This window comes from Dendropsophus ebraccatus, chromosome 9 (assembly GCF_027789765.1).
Source record: "Dendropsophus ebraccatus isolate aDenEbr1 chromosome 9, aDenEbr1.pat, whole genome shotgun sequence".
Classification (NCBI taxonomy): Eukaryota; Metazoa; Chordata; class Amphibia; order Anura; family Hylidae; genus Dendropsophus; species Dendropsophus ebraccatus.
Window position 1 is genome coordinate 101732184 of NC_091462.1, and position 22001 is coordinate 101754184.

The 22001-nt window shown below is 43.0% G+C and overlaps 1 protein-coding gene across 3 annotated transcripts in view; it reads left to right on the forward strand.

Annotated features, from left to right (window-relative positions):
* SBK1 (SH3 domain binding kinase 1) overlaps positions 1–22001 on the forward strand; it is a 75934-nt gene that overhangs the window by 47815 nt on the left and 6118 nt on the right. For all 3 annotated transcript variants that reach the window (XM_069984086.1, XM_069984085.1, XM_069984087.1), the window contains 2 exons: positions 20406–20608; positions 21397–21599. In XM_069984086.1, coding sequence (XP_069840187.1) covers positions 20406–20608; positions 21397–21599 — 406 coding nt within the window. The remainder of the gene's footprint in view (positions 1–20405; positions 20609–21396; positions 21600–22001) is intronic.

Here is a 22001-nt window from a genome sequence, read left to right on the forward strand (position 1 = left end):
CTGTGACTTTCCCCCCCCCCCCCCACCGTACTGTAATATGACGAGGCAAGCGGGTTATTATTGCCTCAACTACTTCGTGGGCTCCCTCCATAGTTTAGGTACATGATGTATCTAATTTTGTGTCGGATGCTTGGAAAAAAACAGACATCTTTCTGGCTGCGGCTGTCATGTTTGGAGGCTTCAGTGAATGAAATCTGTGACATCTGCGCTCCAAACTTGTTTAAAGGTCATTCATATTTTCAGCAAGATATTAACATGAATCAGTTCTACTTCTGTTCCAGATTTACTGTAAGAGCTGATTATTAACCTCCCAGCCATGTTCTGAGAAGCCAAGAAGACTAGAGCACTGCTATATACACTATACAAAGATACATGATATACAGAGAGAGAGAGAGAGAGAGAGAGAGAGAGAGAGAGAGAGATAGGAGATAGATAGATAAATAAATAAATAGATAGATAGATAGATAGATAGATAGATAGATAGATAGATAGATAATAGATAGGAGATAGATAGATAGATAGGAGATAGATAGATAGATAGATAGATAGATAGATAGATAGATATGAGATAGATAATAGATAGATAGACAGGAGGTAGATAGATAATAGATAGATAGATAGATAGATAGATAGATAGATAGATAGGAGATAGATAGATAGGAAATAGATAGATAGATAGATAGATAGATAGATAGATAGATAGATAGATAGATAGATAGATAGATAGGAGATAGATAGATAGATAATAAATAGATAGATAGATAGATAGATAGATAGATAGATAGATAGACAGATAGGAGATAGATAGATAGATAGATAGATAGATAGATAGATAGATAGATAGATAATAAATAGATAGATAGATATTAGATGGATACTTTACGGCACTCCAACTTCTATGTTGCAAAAGAAGTGTTTATTCTATCAACGTGCAATGCATTAACAAATCGGGCAGCACAGCAAAAGAATCACAAACGCAACGTTTTGGCGAATCAATCGCCTGTACAGTATCCCTATACTGTGACATCACTGTGTATTATCCCTATACTGTGACATCACTGTGTGTATTATCCCTGTACTGTGACATCACTGTGTGTATTATCCCTGTACTGTGACATCACTGTGTGTATTATCCCTGTACTGTGACATCACTGTGTGTATTATCCCTGCACTGTGACATCACTGTGTGTATTCTCCCTGTACTGTGACATCACTGTGTATTATCCTTATACTGTGACATCACTGTGTGTATTATCCCTGTACTGTGACATTGCTGTGTGTATTATCCCTGTACTGTGACATCACTGTGTATATCATCCCTGTACTGTGACATCACTGTGTGTATTACCCCTGTACTGTGACATCACTGTGTGTATTATCCCTGTACTGTGACATCACTGTGTATTATCCCTGTACTGTGACATCACTGTGTGTATTATCCCTGTACTGTGACATCACTGTGTATTATCCCTGTACTGTGACATCACTGTGTGTATTATCCCTGCACTGTGACATCACTGTGTGTATTCTCCCTGTACTGTGACATCACTGTGTATTATCCTTATACTGTGACATCACTGTGTATTATCCCTGTACTGTGACATCGCTGTGTGTATTATCCCTGTACTGTGACATCACTGTGTATTACCCTTGTACTGTGACATCACTGTGTGTATTACCCCTGTACTGTGACATCACTGTGTGTATTATCCCTGTACTGGTATAGTATGCCGGCCACAGCAGGCTTTAGGACCATGTGAAATCCCGGCTTGTATAGGGCGCTGGTGTCCAGTAGACCACAGATTGAAGTGGTTATCTCATAGAAAGGAGTTTTATTAAAATGCAACAATGCGTTTCGGCCGCCAAATGTAAGGTGGCCTTTCTCAAGTTTAGGTTGGTAAACTTGAGAAAGGCCACCTTACATTTGGCGGCCGAAACGCGTTGTTGCAGGTAAACTTGAGAAAGGCCACCTTACATTTGGCAGCCGAAACGCGTTGTTGCATTTTAATAAAACTCCTTTCTATGAGATAACCACTTCAATCTGTGGTCTACTGGACACCAGCGCCCTATACAAGCCGGGATTTCACATGGTCCTAAAGCCTGCTGTGGCCGGCATACTATACCACTTATCGTACGACTCCCTTGGACGTACCCCGGCAGGAGCTGCGGTGTTCATTCTACTATGCCTAATATAGAGTTGTGCCTATAATCTAGCACAACTCTTCTAGGTGAGTGTTACACATTCCCTCTGTGTTAGATACTCTTGCCATCTTTTACTGCACCAGGAGGCGCCCCCGCTCTCTTCTTTTTTCTCCCTTTTATCCCTGTACTGTGACATCACTGTGTGTATTATCCCTGTACTGTGACATCACCGGGTGTATTATCCCTGTACTGTGACATCACTGGGTGTATTATCCCTGTACTGTGACATCACTGTGTGTATTATCCCTGTACTGTGACATCACTGTGTGCATTATCCCTGTACTGTGACATCACTGTGTGTATTATCCTTGTACTGTGACATCACTGTGTGTATTATCCCTGTACTGTGACATCACTGTGTGTATTATCCCTGTACTGTGACATCACTGTGTGTATTATCCCCCCTGTACTGTGACATCACTGTGTGTATTATCCCCCATGTACTGTGACATCACTGTGTGTATTATCCCTGTACTGTGAAATCACTGTGTGTATTATCCCTGCACTGTGACATCACTGTGTGTATTCTCCCTGTACTGTGACATCACTGTGTATTATCCTTATACAGTGACATCACTGTGTGTATTATACCTGTACTGTGACATCGCTGTGTGTATTATCCCTTTACTGTGACATCACTGTGTGTATTATCCCTGTACTGTGACATCACTGTGTGTATTATCCCTGTAATGTGACATCACTGTGTGTATTATCCCTGTACGGTGAAATCACTGTGTGTATTATCCCTGTACTGTGACATCACAGTGTGTATTATCCCTGTAATGTGACATCACTGTGTGTATTATCCATGTACGGTGACATCACTGTGTGTATTATCCCTGTACTGTGACATCTCTGTGTGCATTATCCCTGTACTGTGACATCACTGTGTGTATTATCCCTGTACTGTGACACTGCTGTGTGTATTATCCCTGTACTGTGACATCGCTGTGTGTATTATCCCTGTACTGTGACATCACTGTGTGTATTATCCCTGTACTGTGACATCACTGTGTGCATTATCCCTGTACTGTGACATCACTGTGTGTATTATCCCTGTACTGTGACATCACTGTGTATTATCCCTGTACTGTGACATCACTATGTGTATTATCCCTGTACTGTGACATCACTGTGTGTATTATCCCTGTACTGTGACATCACTGTGTGTATTATCCTTGTACTGTGACATCACTGTGTGTATTATCCCTGTACTGTGACATCACTGTGTATTACCCCTGTACTGTGACATCACTGTGTATTACCCCTGTACTGTGACATCACTGTGTGTATTATCCCTGTACTGTGACATCACTGTGTGTATTATCCCCCCTGTACTGTGACATCACTGTGTGTATTATCCCTGTACTGTGACATCACTGTGTGTATTACCCCTGTACTGTGACATCACTATGTGTATTATCCCTGTACTGTGACATCACTGTATGTATTATCCCTGTACTGTGACATCACTGTGTGTATTATCCCCCCTGTACTGTGACATCACTGTGTGTATTACCCCTGTACTGTGACATCACTGTGTGTATTATCCCTGTACTGTGACATCACTGTGTATTATCCCTGTACTGTGACATCACTGTGTGTATTATCCCTGTACTGTGACATCACTGTGTATTATCCCTGTACTGTGACATCACTGTGTATTATCCCTGTACTGTGACATCACTGTGTGTATTATCCCTGTACTGTGACATCACTGTGTGTATTATCCCCCCTGTACTGTGACATCACTGTGTGTATTATCCCTGTACTGTGACATCACTGTGTGTATTATCCCCCCTGTACTGTGACATCACTGTGTGTATTATCCCCCCTGTACTGTGACATCACTGTGTGTATTATCCCCCCTGTACTGTGACATCAGTGTGTGTATTATCCCCCCTGTACTGTGACATCATTGTGTGTAATATTACTTAATATTGTAATATTAATATATGTAATATTGTTACTTCTCTGCCCGGTATCATCCTCTGGCCACACTAATGCCCTATGGGTGACCTGAAATCTGCCTCTATGTTCAGAGATGTAGTAGAACGTCTCGTAAGGATGTGATGTTCTGGTGTGCACACACTTATGGCCATGCCGTGTATAGGTTATGTATATATACTGTATGCTCGTCTTGTCATTCGTGGCAAGGTACCTTTATTTTCTACATAGTTGCTATTGAAATTTCCATGGCACTTCCTGTTGTCAAGGATGGTTCCCTAGAAATCAATTTCCTTGGAAGTGTCTACAATTTTCTTTCCAGAGCAGCTGCACGGCCCATGTCTATGTGACAGATGACACTCCTACTAGCTGTTCTTACTATCTGTTCTTATTCTCGAAATTCTCTGATTTCAAAAGAATCTGTCACGGCGGGATACCTCATATACATTGAGAATCCCTTATCTCTTGAAGATGAAAACCTTCAGATGTTTTCCTTCAGGATATACAGGGGTCTTATGTCTTGTAGTGCAGAGGTCACATAGATGCGGTGACCGGAGGAAGGGGGTGCTTGCATGTCACAATGGGGCCCATCTGTATACCCCAAAAGGGGAGTTATCTGTTTTACAAATCCCATTGTGAAATGATGTATTAGATGTATTTTGAAGTGTAATGCTTAATTTTTCCTGTGGTGGCACTGTGGTAGAGAAATCAAGCACTTGCTGCCATATTCCCTCAGTCGATCGCTTTGATCAGTCAATCATTTTCATGGTCGGATCAGGGCTTTTTGGGGCATGCATTTAAAAAATAGAGATTTTTCCAGTGTAAAAATCCCTTTAAAGGGAATCTGTCGGCACCCGGACCCTACACTATTAGCTGACAGTGTCATTTAGTTGATAGCCTCCTTGTTAGCATGGTACCTTTTTGTAATTTGTCCGTGGAGTGGATTATGTGCAGTCTCGGATCTCCTACTGTAATGAAGAGTCAAAGAGGAGTTGAGGTGTAGCACTCTCGTACACCTCCCCTCTGTTTCCTCCTCCCTCTTTTTCATGAATATTCTCTGCTGCCCGGCCTCCTGCTTGCTCAGCTGTCAGCCAGTATCTCTGATTGCAGATCAGTCCTCAGTAGGCAGTTAAAGCGACAGCTGCTTTTAATCTATGATCTGTCCTGGGGTCCGTTCGGTAGATGATGCAGTTATTGTCCTAAAAAACAACTTTTAAACTTGCAGCCCTGTGTCAAATTGGCGTGGCCTAGAGTGTCTGTGCCTAGGATTGCAACACCCCTCCGTCCCTCGTCCCGCCCTCCTAATTATTAGGAATGCCCCTGGAACATTTTCTCCTATTCATCACCTATGTGAACACTGCACATGAGCTGGATCGTTAAGGCACCTGTGCAGTGTTCTGACAGGTGATGAATAGGAAAAATGGTGAAGAGGGCGGGGAGGAGGGACGGATGGGCGTCGCAATCCTAGGGCATGGGTACTCTTGGTCACGCCAATTTGACACAGGGCTGCAAGTTTGAAAGTAGTTTTTTCAGGACAATAACTGCATTACCTGCAGAACAAACCTCAGGACAGATCTTGGATTAAAATCAGCTATCCGACGGTACAAGCGGTTTGGGGAGGTCAGATTGTGGGTACAGAGTCGCTTTAATGTATGAAAGAAACACAAAGATGTAGTATGTCTCCCAGCCCAAATGTGTTGGAGCTGTGTTCTAGAAGTAAAGTATCTGTATAGAGACCAACAACAGTTTCCCCCCCCCCTTTGGTTCAGTTCCCCTGATGGAAATTAAATATAGTTATATTTTTTTTTTCTCCTTATTGTATCATTTTTAAAACTGCAAAAAATATTCCCAATCAGCCCCAAATTAGTTTAAAAAGCCTTTTTTTTATACAATGATGAGAAAAAATTTAAAATAAATAGCTATATTTAATTTCCATTAGAGGATTTGAACCAAGGGAAAAAATCTGTTGTTAGTCTGTACTTTAGCGATTTACGCCTAGATCAGAGCTCCAACATATTTGGGCTTGGAACTATATCTGAGGGTTACTTTCAGACATAAACTGCCTACAGAGGACTGATCTGCAATCAGAGACACTGGCTGACAGCTGAGCGAGCAGAGATTATTCATGAAGAAAAGGGAGGAGGAAGGAGTGGTGAGGTGTGCCAGAGTGTGGCACAAACACTAAGCCACAACTCCTCTTTTACTCTTCTTTACAGAAGGAGACGTGAGATTGTGCATAATCCACTGCACAGACAAATTACCAAAAGGCACCATGCTCACTAGGCGACTCACAACTACAGCACACTGTCAGCACCTCAGGTAGTGCCCAAGTGATGACAGATTCCCTTTAAGCACAATGGTTACAGTGCTAGTAGATTGTAGTTGGAGTAGTGTGAACAGAGGCAAATTGACTTATCTTATTGTGGAGCTTGAAACAATAGACTATTGCTCCTAGCGGAACCTATATGCAGTGCGACAGGTAGTGCCGACCGCTCTGACTTTGCTTGCAAGCATGCTCAAGTTGTGCTCATCTCTAGAGATAAGCCACCACCAGAGGAGTCTGGCAGCAGTTCTCTCTATTGGAAACAAATGCATGCTCAGTGTAACAGAGTATACATGTATACAGGACAGATAGCTATTGGATGAATGAGAATTTAAGTTTGTAAAGATATAGATTCCCAAGTGATATACAGTGAATTTTCCCTTGTCAGATGAGCGGCTCCGTGTTGGTAAATGGCGGCTACTTGTCCCCCCTTTTCTGTTAAAATAACACGCACATTCAGATAAGCCAATGGACCAAACTATAATTCAGTCAACGGGTATGTAATGTCTATGTCCGGCCTTAAAGGAACACACACAAAAGGGGGACCAGACGAATGAGCTCAGACAGGCAAATACAAAGGCGCAAATGAAGCGTACAATAGGCTCACGTACAATGTCAGACAAGAGCGCTGGTGTGCGGTACATAATACGGCCATCTATTCTTCATGTCACTAACAGGCTATATCATGGACTATCTTATATTCAGCATAGACTTATCTACACAGGGATGGAATTGATGATCTAGGGAGGCTCCGGCCCTTTAATTGTCATGCAATGAGGCTGAATGAGTTAATGAAAGCTGAAAACACCTGCTGTTAAAGAGACAGCGCATTCTCGCTCCTCTCCCTCCCGCACAGCTGACCTAGAAACCAACATCCAGCCTCTAGGACCCAGCTGCAGCCGGTCACGTGATATGGAAAAGAAATGGCTAGTGGGGTGCCGAGCAATGGAATAAAATAATGGGGCTGCGAATGGGTGCGGAATAACGTACATGGAGAATAGGAAGGCGGCGACCGCAGAGCATGCCCCAACAATGGAAATCGGAGAGGCCCATTCATAAAAAGAGATTGGGGTGGTGGGGGGAATGAAAGAAACAGGGAAGGTATACAGGTGAGCTGGGGACAGGTATATGGAATAAGAGCAATATAAGGTGCGGGGACTGGGAGGGGACTTAAAGGGTTAATTAGAGTGTCAGCGAGAGGGACACAAGGTTATCACAGGACAGAGAGAGAGAGAGATGTGGACATAGAGGAGAAGGGTAGACAGTGGAAGAAGGAGGGAGATCAGAAGAGAGAGACGGGATACAGCACAGGGGAGGGGGGGAGGCAGAGAGGATAAACAGGGAGGAGAGAGACTGTCACAGAGAATAGACAGAGAAAGAAGGATACTGGGAGGGATACGGGAAGAACAAGGGAGTGTGAAACTGAGACACAGGCTGGGGGATTACAGAGGAATGACAAAAGAGAGACGGCAGAGGAGAGCACAGAGAGCAGAGCACAGAGAGCAGGCTGATAGGATACACACAGCGGAGACCCAGGAGGGCAGGCTGATAGGATACACACAGCGGAGACCCAGGAGGGCAGGCATGTAGGGTACACTCACCGGAGACCCAGGAGGGCAGGCATATAGGGTACACTCACCGGAGACCCAGGAGGGCAGGCATATAGGGTACACCCACCGGAGACCCAGGAGGGCAGGCATATAAGGTACACCCAGACGAAGACCCAGGAGGGCAGGCATATAGGGTACACTCACCGGAGACCCAGGAGGGCAGGCATATAGGGTACACTCACCGGAGACCCAGGAGGGCAGGCATATAGGGTACACCCAGACGGAGACCCAGGAGGGCAGGCATATAGGGTACACCCACCGGAGACCCAGGAGGGCAGGCATATAGGGTACACCCAGACGGAGACCCAGGAGGGCAGGCATATAGGGTACACTCACCGGAGACCCAGGAGGGCAGGCATATAGGGTACACCCAGACGGAGACCCAGGAGGGCAGGCATATAGGGTACACCCAGACGGAGACCCAGGAGGGCAGGCATATAGGGTACACTCACCGGAGACCCAGGAGGGCAGGCATATAGGGTACACCCAGACGGAGAGGACATTGGAGGTAAATAGTGGGGTGGGAGATCGGATGCCAACACTGTAGTGTATAGAAATACAGCAATATATACAGGAGAGGGAGCAAGGCTGGGATACAGGAGACGGACAAAGGAGACAGGATAGGACAAAGATATAGGATACAGAAAAACAAGACGGGGTAGGGATATAGGATACGGTGAGGGAGCAGCAGGGCAGGCATATAGAGTGTAGACCAGGGACGATATAGTTATAGCATAAAGACATAGAGAAGAATAGCGGCAGCGACTCCAGACAGGCGGAGGAATAGATGGTGGTGAATACAGATTGTGCAGGTAGACGGCAGGCTGTGTTGCTGTATCACTGGCTCTGTAAACAGGGGGAGCAGCGGTAGGACAGGCCCAGCCTATGGAAGGGGCAGGAGGACAGATCTGGGATGCACTTGTCTGATGTGTGACCGGACCATTCACACGGGTACAGAAGACTCTCCAGGACACGACGGGATGAGAGAAGACGGAGGAGGGCTCTAATTTATCATCTGAATACTACTCCTTACAGGTAAGAGAGCCTTATACCTGTATCCTGTATACCTATACATTATCCTTGTAACGTAATAACCTTTCCTTCCAGAAGCATTGACTCCCCAGATATTATATATATATATATATATATATATATATATATATATATATATATACACACACACACACACATATACATTGAATTTAGATAGAGAATTCATGGTTCCAGAATCATTGCACCTGTATATGACCCAATTCTATGCCCTAACCCTGTGCATGCATGAAACCACACCTTGGACTATTAACCTATATTTTACAAAGCCTGAAGGAATATCGTTTCGCCACATTAACACTTTTCTGCCCAGCAACTGCAGACCATCACTTTCCTGGCAAATCTCCTGCGAGCCACGCTGGCTTGTCAGAGGCCTGCAGAGTATTCCTCCCGGAAGGGTCCTGTCATAACCATATATATGTCGACCCTGCCTCCCCCTCCTCTAAATTTTGTATACAGCCATTGTCTAAAAAATATGATTCATTTAACCCTTAACTGCCCCGTAGCACGCCTTTTTCGCAATATAGTCACTTGCATTGAATGACATGGTGATGGAGGACTGAAGCCCTTATTGTTGTATCCTGGAAAATGAATGTATGTGTGTGTACATAAGTGTGTGGCGATATGGCGAGGCCGGTCTGCAGTGTCACTCCTGCAGCGTGTATGTGTCTGACACACACAGGGCCTGTTTGTGTGGCTGTGAATGACACCTACAGGGCTGCACTGTGTACATGGAGGCAGGCAGACCGCAGCATTGTACATTGTTTTCTATGAGGAGCTGCTGTGTAAGTCAATGGCAAGGCCTCTTATAGCAGTACTTTATCGTATACACACGGTGACTAACACTGATCATGTCCGTGAATGGAACTTACAGTAATATCTACCCCTCTAACTACTACGAATAGTACAATAGTACATTCACTTCATAGCATAAGAAAGTGGACGTTGTCAGGGATACATAGGAAACGCCACGTATCAGCCATCTTGGAAAAATGTCTCGCAAGCAACACATATTTCTTTGTCTCAGAAAACAAAGACAATGGGCAGGTATGATTGTGAGGAGAGCTATGGAAGACATTTCAGCACTATGGCAGTCACACTTTGTGTATAGATATATACTGGGTAGGTCACATTGGGGCTCATGTATCACTAGACCATATGTGGCTCCTATAGACAATAGCAATGGCTGGCAGGTCTGTACCTCAGGTGTAACATTACCCTGGCTGGTGTATTCATGTGTCACTAGAACTCATCCCCTGGGGGGGACGGTGTCTGTTTTGAGCGTTGTCTGTACAGGTGTGCTATGGCCCTAGGGGCTGTCTGCAGCTGGGTGTGCGCTGGGGTGTGGCCCTATAATGGGGGGGGGGGGGGGGCATAGACTCTACATAGATCCTCAATGTGCAGATCTGGCTTCTGTATATACTGAGATCTCCCTGAGTAAGTACTCGCCGATCCGCTCCGAATAATGTGAATGAGTGTAGTTGTGGGTCTGCCCACAGCATGGCATAGATTATATTACATACTATATCTGGGTACCATGTATACTTATTACTTCATAGGCTTAAACATCATCTTTCTGTCCACGTCTGGTGTCGTCGGAATGAGGCAGAACGATGTTATCATAGACTAGAATTAGCCTCTGCCTCGGCCGCCTGTATTACTGTACTTGTCCGTGCTTCCTGATCTGATCTATGTAGATAACTGGTGAATGATATATATCATGTGCGACTATCCTGCTATCAGTCCTGGGGCAAATCAATCACTGACCCTTAGGTCTTAAAAATCTTTTAATTTATTGGAGCTTATGCTGTGTATAGGTGCCGGCCTGTAGAGGTCATTGCTGCTGTTGATCCAGAATAAGTAAGACTGTTTATTGTATTTGTGCAGCTCTTGTATATACCATGTGTTGGATATAGAATATCGGTACCATATGTTAAGTAATAGTTTCAATTTGTGATTATATTCTATGTGTTGTTTAGAGATCTGTTCATCCAGAATAAGAAGGACTGTGTATGGCATATAAGGAGTTTGTTTATATGCCACATCGCAATATCCCTACTCTATGTTGCAGTCATTTTAGTATGGGGTTACATTCTATTATGTGCTGTATACAGGCTGGTAGAGATGTGTTGATCCAGAATAAGTAGGGCTGTTTATAGCATATACAGCGATCTTGTTTATATGCCATATCGCGGTATCACTACTGTAAGTTGTGGTCACTTCATTATAGCATTATATTCTATTATGTGCTGTGTACAGGCTGTACTGTATATGGCATATATGAAGATCTTATATATATCACAGCGCCTGTCCCGTATGTTCAACCAATCATTTCATTATGTGATTGCATTGTATCTTTTGCTATATAGAGATCTGTTTATCCAGAATAAATGAAGTTCTATATAGCGTGTATACATTCACAGTATCCTCCATTATCATTAAAGGTTGTCCAGTTTACAAACTTAATAAAAGGAGGGTACTCTGTTTAGGGTCCTCGTTTCTTGGTTACAAAGAGTGTCTCTACCTCTGGAGGACCTTTCCTGTCCTACTTTACATGGACAACCCTTTGATTTGAAATAGTAGCATGTAATGCTTTATTTCTCCTGTGGTGGCGCTGCAGGGAAATTAAACACTTAATGGCAGGTTTCCCTTCTGCTAGTCACTATAGGAGGACACTTTGTAATCAAGGATTTTTCTAACAAGTAGAGATTAAGGGTCCTATTACACAGAGCGATTTTTAACGATAAACGATCGCAAACTTGATTGTTTATCGTTAACGTGAAATCGTTCACCATATTACACAGAACGATAATCGTTAGTTAAGATCGTTATTATGATCGTTTATTCCTTCTGATCCCAGCAAAGCAATGAACAATGTGCAATTACACTGAACGATTAGTGAACAAATGCAGAACTTGAGCGAACGAGTGTGGAATTACAGCGAACGATAAGCAATAATTTTAGGTTCAGATCTAAATCAACGATCAACGACATACCAACGATTTTTCGATGGTTGCCTGCAATTACACAGAACGATTATCGTTTAAATTCGAACGATTTAACGATTATTCGATCGTCTCGCGCAATAGGGGCCTTACCCTGGTTGGAAACACGCTTTTTATCCCAAACCCATAGCCCGCACCTTGTAAACACCACCTATATCATCCTTATTCTTGTTGTTGTTATATCTGTTGATCTGGTTGGATGTTAGGTGGAAAAACTTAGGTGGGGGGGGCCTTCTATTACCCAGAAACCCCTCTCTGTTTTGGAGAATCCTTTCACCACTAGGGGACGCTCTCTACATAATGCTTTATCATTGAGTTCAATGGTAGCTATATAAACTCCTATGCAGTCTTCTCCCTATAGTGACAGCTGAATGCAGGCGGACTTTTATTATGTAAAGACGATCCATCATGGGGGTCCACATTATAATTCCTCAGCATGCCTCCGGAACTGCTGCCCCCACTAAGTTCAGTGGTCTGTATGCAAATGATGGCTGTCATGTCTGACACTACCCTTAGGCGTTACAGCTTTGTGTGGTCGCATGAGCAAGTTGCCTTTGCCTAGGACTATGTCAATTTGCTTTTATTTTATATGGAGACAACACAATTCTAGTGATCAGCTTCTTGACACCATCTTATACCCTATAGACGGCCATTGTTGTTAGGGTATTCTTTCGCTCGCCATCTGCAGACCCTTGTAGGGTTAACGCCACTGTTAGGCGATATATAAAATATCTTCTCAGGTATGAGACGTTCAGGAACCTGACACTGTGCAGACAATGAGGCCGAGGAAGGAATTCAATATGCTTCATTTTTCCCAGCGTTCTCCCTCGGCAGGGTGAGATGGTGACGAGAGGACTGACTGTACTCCAATCCTATATATCAAAGAGACACAGGGTTCCAATTGTACATTAACTCCCTGCACGCTGCCACATAAAGGACTATCTGTACCCGGCTCATCTGCACAACACTCATTAGAAGGATTTTTTTTGTTCCTGTCAGCACACGGTGACACAGTGACCGAGATCGGGAATAGTCGCGCAAATTACAATAAAAACCTTTCCTTGTAAAAAGGCTTCGCCATTGATGCGTGTCCTTTATGTATTGGAACCATTTGATACGTTTCCCTGCCGTGAGTGCACCCCCAGCAGGAGGGCACTTTATATGGCGGTCTCATTAGGCCGGGATCACACATGAAGCCTGGGGGGGGTGTCCCATTTATTTAACACCCCCCAAAAGCTTTGGCATGTAAAAAAATGGGAAATTATACAGCTCTCAGAACGCTTTACCTTGCCGACATTATATGGCATGGTCAATACCTGGTGCATTTGGACAGGACTGCTTTTTTCGATAGGAAGCAGCTGTATATATATATATATATATATATATATATATATATATATATATATATAGAGAGAGAGAGAGGAGAATGGCTTCATGATATGGGGTCTATGGCTCCATAATACAGAGCCGCACCATCATGAGCTTTACACTATTGTTTACCAATTATGCTATAACCCCCTTCTCTTAAAGGGGTTTTCTGACACTTAAAGATCGATGGCCTATCATTGGGAGAGGCTGTCAACATTAGGTCAATGCGCATCTAACCTCTGTTCATGTTTCTTGGCACAAGCCATTGCTTGGTACTGTGGTTTGTCTAACTATAGTACCAGGCAATGGCTCGTGCCAAGAAGCTGTTGCGCCCCTGTAAACGGTGGTACTGGTCAGAACCCCTGTGTTCCAATATGTCCCCACATTAATCTAAGATTGTCACAAGATCCTCCCCTTTGACCTCTTCTGAAACAGCCATCTATAAGTTTTCTCCCATGCATCTCCCATATCACAACACATCAGACTCTGTTCACCATCAAAACCATCCAGTTATCCAGCACTACAAAAACATGGCCACTTTCCCCCTACTGTTGTCTCCAGTTTGGGTGGAGTTTTGAAACTCAGTTCCATTAAAGTAAATGGAGCTTAATTGGAAACTGTACCTGACCTGGAGACAACAGTAGGGGGAAAAGTGGCCATGTTTTTGTAGCGCTGGATAACCCCTTTAAAGCAACCTGAAACCCCATCTCTACAGCTGAGCACATAACTTACAATACCCCTGCTACCACTACACTGCCATATGAGCAGCTCCGGCACTCACCTATTGTCCCCTTCCCTTGTAGATGGGGGTCCGCTCTCCCCCTGTAACAGTCAGTCACTATTTTAGTTCATGTTTTTGTCTTGTGTTACATATTTAAAGTGATAAAAGTTAGATATTTAAAGTGGTAAACTGGTATCAGGATATGATAGAAGGAGAGAAGCTGAGCACTGTGATATATAGGTTTATGGGATATGGAGCCGGATGTCCGAGTAAAAAAACTAAAAATCCAGACAGGACTCCTAGGAGAGACAGTAAGAGTCCTGCAGACCCCGCCCACACACAGTTATTCCTGTATAGAGAGTGAACTGTCAGTCATCCTTTGTGGGCGGGGTCAGCTGGACTATCCTAATAGTCCTGTATTGAGTTTCACCTCTTTATATTGGGAAATCCTGCTCCATATGATATAAACCTATATATCACAGCGCTCAGCTTCTTTCCTTCTATCATATCCTGCTCTCGGATAGGACGCCAGAAATCACCTGCTGTATAAGTCATCTGCCATATTTATACAACGGCCATGTCTTCTTTTATGCTTTACTGTAGTGTAGCAATGATTTTCCAGCTCCGTGCACTTTCCAGCATCCTCTCCCCTGCTCTCCATACTTGACCGTCTCTCGGCTCTGCTGCATCTTGACAAGCAGCTCATTTGACACTGCGCTACTATTTCATGCTATGAGATTGATCCGTCAAATGTACAAGCTGACAAGGCTGAGTACTGCTTGGAGACAGTCAGCCATGCGGGAGAGCTGGACCAGCACTGGAGATGTCGCTGATCTGCTGTGTGTGAACAATACGGAAGCTTTTAACCCTAAAAATAAAAACTGGGTCATTATGAATATAAATAATGTAACCAGCCGTATGGCCACACATGTTGTCTTAGAACGGTATTAGGCTATGTTCACACATAGGGGGAGATTAAGCAAACATGGTGTAAAGTGAAACTGGCTCAGTTGCCCCTAGCAACCAATCAGATTCCATTTTTCATTTTCCAAAGAGTCTGTGAGGAATGAAAGGTGGAATCTTATTGGTTGCTAGGGGCCACTGACCCAGTTTCACTTTACATCATGTTTGATAAATCTCTCCAATAGTCCTTTTTTGGCTGTTTGATGGACATCTTTCAAAGGCCAAATAACGGCCATTATTTCCTCTATATTATATATATATATATATATATATATCGTCCATCATTATTAAATACCGACTGTCGTTTCACCTCAAAATGATGCCCGTCCTAAAAGACACCTGTTGAACGACCAAAAAAAAAATGGTGTGTGAACAGTGCCTTACCTATTCTGTGGTTCTACAACTGCCAGAATGCCCTGGCAGCCTTCAGCTGTTACATTTCCTTGCTTGTACTGGCCCTCAAAGGGATTTTTTTAATAATTGAATTTTATTCAATTAGCCAAAGCGGGGTCCAACCACTCTTGGCTGTTTTCTTATCACACATAAAATATTATATGTCGTGGGTTCATATACACAGCAACTACTCTACTGTGGCCAACAACCCTGGTTCATAGCATTTGGGGCGGTTTTATTATTAGGACCCCGACCAATCTGACTTTTATGGTATTATCATTATTGATCTTAAAGGGCTTATCTTAAATTTCCAAACCTTTTAACTAGTAATTAATTAATCTAACCTCTGTTCATTCTTGGATTAGGAGTCCAGTGGGCGGAGCTACTTGTATAAGTGTTGTGATTGGGACCGCCCACTAGATTCCTAAGTGAAGAATGAGCAGGGGTTATGATGAGTAAAATAGTACACCTATGTATATGAATGTGCTCAGTCCTGCTCTATAACATTCTGCCATCAGAGTGAACTGAATTTTCTATGTGACGCATTCCCTTTAAATATTATTTATCCTTGTGACCTCCCAAAACAAAGCACTGAACCTGTATGTAAAGATATGTGGAGTATTCCTAAAATCTGACCTAGCTCCAGTGAAGCGAAAGTGATCACTTTTTTTTAGTGATGTCATTGTTTAGTGATGTCATTGTTTGGGAGCAGTGATGTCATTAACCCAAATCTTGTAGCTTAAACAAGTTTTCATTAAAGCGACTTTTCCTTATGATGTGGCCATCAATACGTTATTGGTGTGGTCTGCTCCCTTGCCATTGAGCAGATGCTTGCATACACCATCCTGTGGGTACTGCAGCTTAGCTCAAACTCACTTCAATGGATGCAGAAAACAGACAGCTCTTTACATTGCCTAGTGACCATACTTGGTTGATGCTCTCATTGAAGTGACTGGGAGCTGAGCTGCAGTAACGCACCATGAACACTACACAATGTATGGCGCTGTATGCTTCTGGTTCAACAATAGGATTGGTGGGTGTTAGACCCACATATCGATGAAAAAGTCATGAAAAACCCCTTTGAAAAGTGCTCACTCCACATTTATTAGATCAATTTAATCAGTTTATGCCCCATGAATTAGTTATCAGTGTGTTAACGTGTGCCGTATTGGCCGATGAGGTTTAAAGGGTTGCCTCAGGACAGGCATTGATAACCTATCACTAGGATATGCCATTATTATTCATTCTGCGGGGGTCTCAGCTCCGTGTTCCCTGATGATCAATAACATCAGCAGCACCAGGAAAGCACGTTGCATAGTGGGCCATTAACTATGGCGGACCGACCATGTGACCTCAGGGAGAAGTCAATGAAAGCTGGCAGGAGACAAAGTGGCACAGCGCCCACCCAGTGCCCCGGTACAGCTCCTATATTGGTTGCTTCTTTACACCAAGGAGTACTGAAGCTGCCAGACCCCTGCATGGTCACCCCCAGTGAATATATTAGAGGCCTTATAAACACTCGCTGGATCTGGAGAGATGACATATCCCGCTGTGTTATCAATCAATGCAGAGGAGGAAGCAAATATCAGCAATTATCATGGAGACACGTGCCACAATGATGAATGCGAGTAACCCGACCAGACAGAGCCTGGGAATGCATGAGCCGTCAGGAGTGCTAACATATATATATATATATATATATATATAGCGCCATACATGCATGTATACATTCATAGATACTATATACATGTATACTGTAAACCGGTAGCCGATTCGGCCAATTATCGCTCCGTGTAATAAATACAATGATCAGCCGATGATAACGATCATCAGCTGATCATTGATATAGGTTCAAACCTATAATTGTCAGGCGTCAACCGCGCACTGCTACATGCAATAGCGGTGCGCGGCCGGCGGCTGACCATTTACATTACCTATCCTATCTTCTTCTCCAAGGGTCCCGGACGCTCCAGCTTCAGAGCGGCCTGTCTGAGCTGACAGGCCGCTCAGCCAATCACTGACCGGGACCGCTATGGCCAGTGATTGGCTGAGCGGCCTGTCAGCTGAGACAGGCCGCTCTGAAGCTGCAGCGCGCGGGACCCAGGGAGAAGACCGCAAGAGGAGCCCTGCAGCATGGATAGGTAATGTATAGAGTTTAAGCAAGGGCGGCAAGGACATCGGTAACGATGTCTATGCAGCCCTTGTTAAACGATAATCGGGCCGTGTAATAGGCCCAGTAAACGAGCGCCGATCTAGCAGATCGGCGCTCGTTTACAATTATTATCGGGCCCCCATCGGCCCATGTAATAACACTCTAATCCTCCCAGTATCATGCCCTAGAGGGGGTTGTAATGCTGTTTGGTCCAACATGGGTTATCTGCCCCTTTTTTGTGGTGTACACCAGGGAGCATGATGATAAATCCCCCTCATAAGGTTTGAAAGTAATCTCCAAACCTTGGGACACCTGTAGGAATAGTTTTCATCCAATTTCAACCCATAATTTATTTCTGTGCTGCAGAGCAGATGTCCTTGATGTCTTCCCCGAAGAAAGCCCTTTGGTAAAAATCAGAAATTCAGACCATTGTAGCTTCGGAAGTTAAAAATTTATATTTTTAATGTACTTTTAAACCTTTGAACCATTTTATGGTATTTGCTAAAACTATATTCTGTTTTTACATATACACTGTACACGTGCAGTACATATATACACTGTGCATATATATATATATATATATATATATATATATATATATATATACACACACACACACATACACTGTGCATATATACTGTACACACAAATACTGTACATAGATATATACTGTGCACATACACTATATGCTATACATACAGATATACTGTACACACAGGCACTATACATGCATATATACTGTACACACAAACAATGTTAATATATATAGATATACCGTATGATATATACTGTGCACACATTTACACTTTAAGTAGAGTACATATATACTGTATATACTGTACATGTTAATACACATACACTGTACATATATACTGTACATACATAGACACTATACATGCATATATACTGTACACAAATACTGTCGATATATACTATACACTATATATAGAAATATACTGTACACACATGCACTGTACACATACAGTACATTCACATATCTACTGTACACATACACTATATACACATATATAATGTAAAAACATATATACTGTGTGTGTGTTTGTGTGTGTATGTGTATGTGTATATATATATATATATACATATATATATATACACACACACATATGCACTGTACACACAAGTGAGGACAGTTTCAGTATTCTCGCCCATGAGTATAAATGACTGTAGTGATATTGTAGTGATAACTCCTTTTGTATATTTATTTTCATTCATTTATTGTATAATGTAATATAAATATAACAATTGTATTGAATAAAAAAAAAAAAAGCGCTGCAGAATCTGTTGGCGCTATACAAATAAATAATATTATTATTATCCAATGTACAGCGGTCATCTGTCCTCTGGCCGCACTGGATACCGAATAGCAACAGCGATAATAATGATAATTCTAACCTCACGATCTAATAATTATCAGTCAGAGTCTTTTTGAGGCAGCAGTAAAGCAGACTATAAATCCCAGCAGTAGTGTATGCTCAGCAATATGACACACGTATGATCAATATCGAGTAATGGTTCTACTCTCAAAATGGCCGCCTCCTCTTTCTGCATGCGGCTGTTTAGGGCCCAAATGCACTGCTGTTAGCGGTGAATTGTATATACCATAAAGGCTTCATCAATAACCCAGTGTTTCTCATCAGAGATGAGTGATAAGAAGACTAAGTGTACTCCAAGAATGATCGTCTACGGGCCACAGGGGACCCATTAGGTATTAACTGTATGACAGGAATATTGACCGTACGCCATGTTCATACTCTCATCTCCTCCCGACTTCCCTTTTATTCCATTCTATTCCCTTGTCTTCCTTTAGAGGACATATAAGGCCTCTTCTCTGGAGGCCAGCCATTTTGTAGGCTGCCTCATGTCATAAGAATACAGTTGATCATGGCATACATAGAGGATAGGGGGCCCCAAAGCAAAGATGAAAATGGGCCTCATAGTGTCTGACTTTGCTTCCCCTCCCCCCAAGACACAAAAAAACCTTCCATCACTCTTAGATCAATACCGCCATCACTTTATTCACAGACATGGCAGTTCCCAGGGGACTGGAGTCCTGCACAGTTTTCTATCAGTAGTAAAAGGAATGAGACCAACTAAGGCAATGTTCCCAGAGGAAATTTTCAATTATACCTCAGAATTGGTCCCCAAAGAGGTGACATTAACAATGTGTGAACTGGCACAAACCCATGACCTTAGGTTCTGTTCACACCACCATTATGGCTCAGCTAGATTCATGAAAAGAGGAAAGCCAATGGCACCTGGCGGACCTTGTAAAATTAGATTTGTCAGGCAGTGGTTCGGGACTAGATCGATCATAGAAGGTTTCAATCCAAACAAAAATTTAAGATTCTCGTATTTCAATGGCACACTTGGGCACACTTGGAGTTGTGTGTAAGAGAGCCACAAGTTTTACGCCACTTGTCCAAAGGAAGAGTTGTCCTTTTGTCCTTATTCTGTCCCTGGAGTTTCGTTGTGGTTTCCTCTTCTGGGTTCTCATTACAATATCACAGCCTCATACGCAGACCCAGATCATGATTGAACATATGTAGTTTTCTTCCTCAAGGCTTTTACTCCATGGCAACCTCTTCATACAAAACATTTATATTGCCATTGATAGTTCTGGTTGTTACAAAATATTTCCTTTTTCTTGTAGTGTGAGCATGAGTGCTGGGTCGGTGGATCAAGAGCCGTCCCGGAAGCTAGGCTGTTGCGGTGTACCTGTGATCACGGAAGACATGCAGGCCCTGGCCATCCGCAGCCTGTCCGGGAGCGAAGTCCAGAAGCACTATGAGTTGATCCGAGAACTGGGAAAGGGGACTTATGGCAGGGTGGAGCTGGTGTCCCATAAGAGCACAGGTAAGACTAGAGAAATGTCAACCGTCAGGGACTGTCACACAAGGACCCTGGTATCTGAGAGGGACCCTGCCACATAAAATGACACATCATATGGTAGGATGGGGGGGGCTGTTATAGATTTCATGTTGGGATCCAGAGGTCCATATCTGATTGATGATTGAATGTGATAAAACTCAGTAATGAAGGAATGCCCCTTGTATCCATTAGATTGGCATGATTTTTTACAAACTGGTCAGACCAGGTAAGGCCTCATTCACACAACCATGCCACAGCTCTATACAAATTGTACAGAATCTTAATTCAGCACCCTTAAAATTATATGGAGCCTTATGGTTCCTCTGCTTACTTCCAATCTTGTACAGAGTTCTAAGAAAAAACACATTAGTAATGTGGTGTGATACCTCTGCTGCAGCACCTTCATGTGTTTGGGGAGAGTAAGAAGGCCCCATACACTTTAGATGTTTGGCCGATCCTGTCGAAATTGGTAGGTTTCAATGACATGTCTAAGTGCCAAACTCTGGTTGTCCACTTGACAGAGCTCAATGAGGGAGGTCACGACAGATACACAAGAAGAAAACTATTAGACCCTGATTTGTGGAAACCCTTGGACTAAAAAATTTGGTGGGGAGCCATTTGCCAGTATTAGTGTCATATAAGGTGTGGCTGGGCTTGACACATTATTGTTGACACCTGACTTTAACGTCAACAGTATCCGCTATAAATGTGCTTTGTATGGGGCGGTTTGTGTACTATAATGATACATCTAAGACCCATATTTTAAATTTTAGGCAACAAGATGGCTCTGAAATTTGTGAACAAAAACAAGACCAAGTTGAAGAGTTTTCTGCGGGAGTTCAGCGTAACCAGCGCTCTATCCTGCAGTCCGTTTATTATCCGAGCTTTTCACATGCTGTTCCAGACAGAGGACTGCTACGTCTTCGCTCAAGAGTATGCACCAGCTGGAGACCTCTTTGATATTATTCCACCACAGGTGAGATAAATACTTGGTGAGTCTGCATGCTCGAATGCATTTAGAAGGACGTTTGCGAATAATAAGTTGTGAGTGTCTGAATTTACCTTGAATGTGTTCATGGTTCATGAGTCATTGGTTCATGAGTCATTCGGCAGAATAGAGTGCGTTGGCTTGTCTATGGTCTATTTATTGAGCTTGTTATTGCATTGTGCCTGGACTGTTGTTCAACCCGCATTTGTCATGTATTTGATCCGTAACTTTGGTTTGATGTTTTTGTTCTCCTTCAATTAGTTGCGTTACCTGTGGTTTTTGTGTTAATCCATTTCTTTGGGCAGAAGGTGGTTTTTGATTTAGACTAATGTTATGGCGTCTATTAGATATTTTTTATTTTATTTTGTTCATTGATACATTTTTCTTTTC